Source organism: Scylla paramamosain, chromosome 33 (genome assembly GCF_035594125.1).
Source record: "Scylla paramamosain isolate STU-SP2022 chromosome 33, ASM3559412v1, whole genome shotgun sequence".
NCBI classification, from domain to species: Eukaryota; Metazoa; Arthropoda; class Malacostraca; order Decapoda; family Portunidae; genus Scylla; species Scylla paramamosain.
This window is the reverse complement of record NC_087183.1, coordinates 8,322,368-8,327,653: the sequence shown is the minus strand read 5'-3', so window position 1 is coordinate 8,327,653 and position 5,286 is coordinate 8,322,368. Positions and strand designations below refer to the sequence as shown.

At 49.0% G+C, this 5,286-nt stretch overlaps 1 protein-coding gene across 6 annotated transcripts in view; it reads right to left on the bottom strand.

Moving 5' to 3' along the window:
• Positions 1 to 209: 209 nt before the first annotated feature.
• LOC135089601 (sodium-dependent serotonin transporter-like) overlaps positions 210 to 5,286 on the bottom strand; it is a 26,574-nt gene continuing 21,497 nt past the window's right edge. For all 6 annotated transcript variants that reach the window (XM_063985410.1, XM_063985411.1, XM_063985409.1 and 3 more), the window contains 8 exons: positions 4,961 to 5,032; positions 4,473 to 4,578; positions 3,691 to 3,941; positions 3,175 to 3,372; positions 2,444 to 2,617; positions 2,110 to 2,229; positions 1,875 to 2,015; positions 210 to 1,772 (listed from right to left, as the gene is read on the bottom strand). In XM_063985410.1, the coding sequence (XP_063841480.1) occupies positions 1,560 to 1,772; positions 1,875 to 2,015; positions 2,110 to 2,229; positions 2,444 to 2,617; positions 3,175 to 3,372; positions 3,691 to 3,941; positions 4,473 to 4,578; positions 4,961 to 5,032 (1,275 nt within the window). In that variant the 3' untranslated portion in view covers positions 210 to 1,559. The remainder of the gene's footprint in view (positions 1,773 to 1,874; positions 2,016 to 2,109; positions 2,230 to 2,443; positions 2,618 to 3,174; positions 3,373 to 3,690; positions 3,942 to 4,472; positions 4,579 to 4,960; positions 5,033 to 5,286) is intronic.

Below are 5,286 nucleotides of genomic sequence, written 5' to 3'. Positions count from 1 at the left end.
GGAGGGAATTTCCATTCCCCTGACTATGTTCCTTATCGCCCTCACGATGTGCAGGGAACGCAGCGGCGGTGTTCTTCCAGTCCTGGCCTGAATATGAGGCCATAATGTGAGCAATAATGAGAGGCAATAATGCAACGCAGATGAATATTATATCTAGGACAGAAAACAAGTGCACATCTAAATCATGAAAGGAAGTTAAAACAAGAGTATCGATGGAATGGAGTTTTTTTGATAAAGGAAACATTATGAAAAATAATTCCCCATTTTTACCAGAGAAAGATTTACAATGAGTATGCGCATTCTACCAGTTGTAACACACGGATCGGAAACCGGAGCCTTATGAAAACCTAGAGTGCCTTCAAAACACCCAGAGAGGAATGGGGAGGATAATGTTTGGCTACGTAACATGATTATGGAATAGATCAAAGTTGACATCTTTACTACGTTCATGAAAAAAGGAAAGTGGACATGGGCAGAATATGAAAGGACAAGAAAAGGACATCACTGATCAGGGAATAGACCGCGGTTGAGGACATCTTTGCTATATTTAGAAGAAAACAGTGAACATGGGCAGAACACATGGGACACCAAACAGATAAACAATTAAGCTAAAACAAAGGTTCTCTTCCTATTCCTTTTCCTTGGGGAGCAGCATTGCTAGCTGGCTTTTATTTGTATTTTTCATCTTTTATTTTTGTACCCTTGGCCAGTCTCCCGTAAACAAGATGTGAGAGGAATGATAAAGGAACGGCAGACAGACGTAGAAGGGAAAATGAGATCAGAAGTTTGGCGGGAGTGACTGATATAAGACATGCACCTGACAGAGAAGTGAAGGTTGGCGAGGCCTTCGTCTTGTTGTGGGACCATAGAGGCTGATGATGATGATGGTGGTGGTGGTGGTGATAATGATGATGAATGTTAGAAAGGAATGCTAAAAGTAAGAATTGTTAAGATAGATTCAACTGCTAAACATCATTCGTAACATTAGTAAGTTAGAGGAATCTCTCTCTCTCTCTCTCTCTCTCTCTCTCTCTCTCTCTCTCTCTCTCTCTCTCTCTCTCTCTCTCTCTCTCTCTCTCTCTCTCTCTCTCACAAAACAGGTGCACTACACATAAACTCTACAAGCACAACACACCACCACTGACCATTGAGTACAGGTGACACTCACGGTTAACAGCAGACAGGCAACAACAGACAACAGCCTTGAGCAGACGAGCGGGAACATTTATACCGCACCGTCAGGATCAATGAGAATGGAATAGTTGGTGGAGTAGATGCGAGGTCCTTCAGGTTTTGGTTTAACCCCCAGCATACGTCCTTCAGGCAGCTCAGGCCCACACTGCCTCACTCTCGCTGGGATCAGAGGACGAGACACTCACAGCCTTCACCACCACCACCACGCACCTCACGTCGGGGATGCACTGCTATGACTCCCACCCTCAGGCACACCATCAGGCGCATCGTGTGTGTTTGTGTGTGTGTGTGTGTGTGTGTGTGGGGTGCCTGTCGATGCCCCATCCTGCTATCGCCGTCGCCGTCGCAGTAGAAGTAGGCGTGGGTCAGCGGTGGAGGTGCTGCGTCCGGTCTTCAGGAAGGTTCTTGGGCTGCAGCAGGACGCCGGAGGAGACGGTGTTGGTGCTGTTGGAGGGCGTTCCTGTCTGAGTCCACTGCTCCTCCGCCTCTCCCTCCTGGATCCCATCGTCGTCGTCCTCCTCGTCGTCGTCCCCAATAGTGGGATTGATATCGCCGCACGACATTCCACTGAAGCGACTCTGGATGGGGAGGAATGGCACCAGGATTCAGGGTTTTGCCGCACTACCACCACCACCACTCTGCTTCACCTGTACCACCGCTGAAAGGTCAAGAGCACCCACCTTGAGGTACCTGGCCAGCAGCACCTGTGTGGGGGCATCGTTGTTGGCCAGCAGGTGTGTCTCGGACTTGGAGGGAACCCAGAAGAAACCAAAGGGCAGCCAACCCTTGTCCGGCATGTCCGCGTTGCCCTCAACGTCCACCTGCGGGAGACAGACAGACAGACACCACAGGAAGGGCGTGGCGGGGCGGGGAGAAGTGCTGAGTGTCACACGAAAGACGGAGGCCACCACTCACCTGCACCACCAGATAAGGCGCCTTGGTCTTGGCCCTCAGGATGCCCGGCGTGTACAGGGCACGGTGGCCTGCCAGAGCGGGACCCCACGCTTCTGCCGGCACCAACAGCCGCCGAATAACCTGCCGGAGCAACACCCTTCAGACGCGCGTGAAAATAAGGAACTATATATAGGAGTCAGACCCGAGCGAAAAAAAAAAAATGGAACTAGGAGTCGACCCGCGTGAAAAATAAGAGCCAGGAGTCAGACCCGTGTGAAAATAAGTAACTAGGAGTCAGACCAGAGCGAAAAATAAGGAACTAAGTCAGTCGGGATCCGCCATAACCACTCCCTACCTTGGTGTGTCTGAGCAGCAGCAGCACAGTGGCGACCAGCGCGAGGGCAGCAGGCAGCAGGGACACCACCACGCCGCCTATCCGGTACGCCTCCTCCGTCTCCTCCGCCCTTTGTAGGTCCTCCCATTCCACAGGCCCCGACACGCCCGTCACGCACGCCCACACTCCCAGGGCCTGCAGGAGGGGCGGTGGTGGGGTGAAAGAGTGGAAGAGGGAAAACTGAAGTAGAGGAGGAGCAGGCAAGAGGAGAAATTTTTTAATGGGGGGGAAGGAAAAAAAGACACTGGCTGAAGGGCGCTGAGAAAGAAACGAATGAAAAAAGTGATGCTGAAGAGATGGAAAGAGAAATCAAGTTAATAATCAGAAAAGGAGACGGTGAAGAGATAAATATTGTTTTCATGAAGGAATGAGAGAGAGATGACACACTAACTGAAAGAGAAACAGGGGGACAGAAGTGAAAGTAGACTGGAGAGAAGAGGAACAAAGTAATCAAGAGAGGCGGCGAGGAGAGAAGACTGACGAAGAATAGAGTGACGAAGAATAAGAGAGGTCACACATTAATTGACAAAAGAGAAACAGAGGGATAGAGGTGATAGTAGAACGAAGAGAAGAGGAAACAAAATAACAATAAGAGGAGGAGGAGGAAGAGGAGGAAGACTCACAAGCAAGAGACCGAAAAGAGAAGCGAAAATAACAATATGAGAAGGAGGAACAGGAGGAAGAAGACTCACGAGCAGGAAGGGCAGTAGGAGGAAGCGCCACACGAAGACCAGGGCCCGCACGTCACTCCTGAGCATTAGCCTGAAGTGCTGGCCGATGTTGTTGGCTCCGTACAGGTACACGAGTCCCGCCACCTCCACCATGCCAAGGAACAAACCGCTGGCCCAGGGGGAGTAGGTGTCCACGGCCCGCACCAGGAAAATGCCTTCCTGCACCACAAGTGTTACCGCGTCACCACCACAACCAAGAGACGAGCCACCAAGCAACACCTCACGGCTTCTATGTGTGTGTTTCTACTAATGACTGTTTTCAGAGTATGATCAGTCAAGTTCTCTTAGTTTTCATGGCATTAATGGTAATGAGTTCTTGTTAACTGACCTTTTGTCACGAAACACCCTTTGGAAAAATAAAAAATAAGTGACCTCCAGTGTCCCTCCTACATAGAAAGATCATAATGATTTCCACTAGGGCTTGTTAAAGATTAAATAAGACACGGATACGTTTGAAAGGCCGTTGCATTAACTTACGTGTGTGATGAAGGGCAGGCTGGCCATGAAGCCAAACACACACACGGTAGCACAGCAGAGGAAGAACCTGCTGCCACTCCTCCAGCGACCAGGCAGGAGGTCCGACACGCCCACGGAAACGGTGGAGGCCAGGATCTGCGTGTGGTCAAAGAGCGCCTTGCACAGCCCCAGGTACAGCAGCACCCCGCCGATCTGAGGCACCTCCATGTGTGTCACCGCCTTCGACGCCTCCACCAGGAAGAACCCCGGCGCTGCGGCACACATACAAAACCTCTTACATCCTGCACTGAGGCCATCCGTATTCAAAAACGCTTTGCTCGCTCACCGCGACTATTGTGAACCGCAGAGATGATTAGTCGTGTTCTCAAGAGTATTTCTCCTGCTAATGATTTAGAGATCTTGTTAATCTGTCGCTAGAACCGTAAAAAAACACTCCCAAAATCCTTGTCACTTCAGCTAGAGTCTTTTGAATGTAGTGAAGGCACAGAAGTGTTTCATTATCAAGTAACTCTCCCATTCCACTCAAAATCTACAAGAAACAATCACTCTTACGAATTTATGAACAAGTAAACCTTTCCCCTTTCGTCCACAATCTACAAGAAACAATCACTCCTACGTATCACAGTATCAAGTAAACCTTTTCCCTCCCACTCACAATCACCAACAAACAAACACTCTTATGAATTTACGAACAAGTCCCTCACCACACGGCTCTTCAAGGCACGAGGATATTCAAAGGCTGCTTGGTTATATCGGCCTCACTCCTCCCTGCTCTTACTTACTCTTTTCCACGAAGTGACGGGAGACGAGGAAGGGGAAGACGGCGAGGCAGGAGGCCATGCCCACCAGCAGGTTGCTCACGATGGCGGTGTACGCGTCCAGGCGAATCTGTCCGCGAGGGAGAAAGTTACGTGCAAAGTATGTAGTTGATGAAGATGAAGGAGGAGGAGGAGGAGGAGGAGGAGGAAAAAAAGAAAAAGAGAAAAAAGAAAGAAGAATAAAAAAAAGAAGAGGAACAAGAACACCAACAAGAACAAGAAGAAGAAAAAAGGAAGAGGTAAAAAACAAGAACAACAGAAACAAGAAAAAGGGAAGAGCAAAAATAACAAGAATAAGAACAAGAACAGGAAAAAAGAAAGAGGAACAACAACAACAACAACAAATACGAGGAGGAGGAAAAGGAAGAGGAAGAGGAAGAGCCTTTATAAACACAAGTAATATGACGGTGTAAAAACATTCAGAGTTGCAGAGCCTACACTTAACAACTCACCCTGTCTCGGAAGTGTCTGTAGCTTGCCCTGTTGATGAGGAGGCCTATACAGGGACCCATGGACCACAACACCTGCAGGAGAGCCGACGAAGGGGTGATTACGAGTCCAGCCCACACACACATACACACACACACACACACACGCACCTCATTTTCCTCTTTCCTCCCTTTCACACCTCTCTCTTTCTTTCCTCTTCCTTTTTCTGTTCCCTACTTTTTCTCTCCTTACCTTTCTTCAGTAGTTATTTCTCCCCCTCATTTGATCCTTTCTTCCTTCCTTCCTTCCTTCTTTCCTTCCCTTCTCTCTCTCTCTCTCTCTCTCTCTC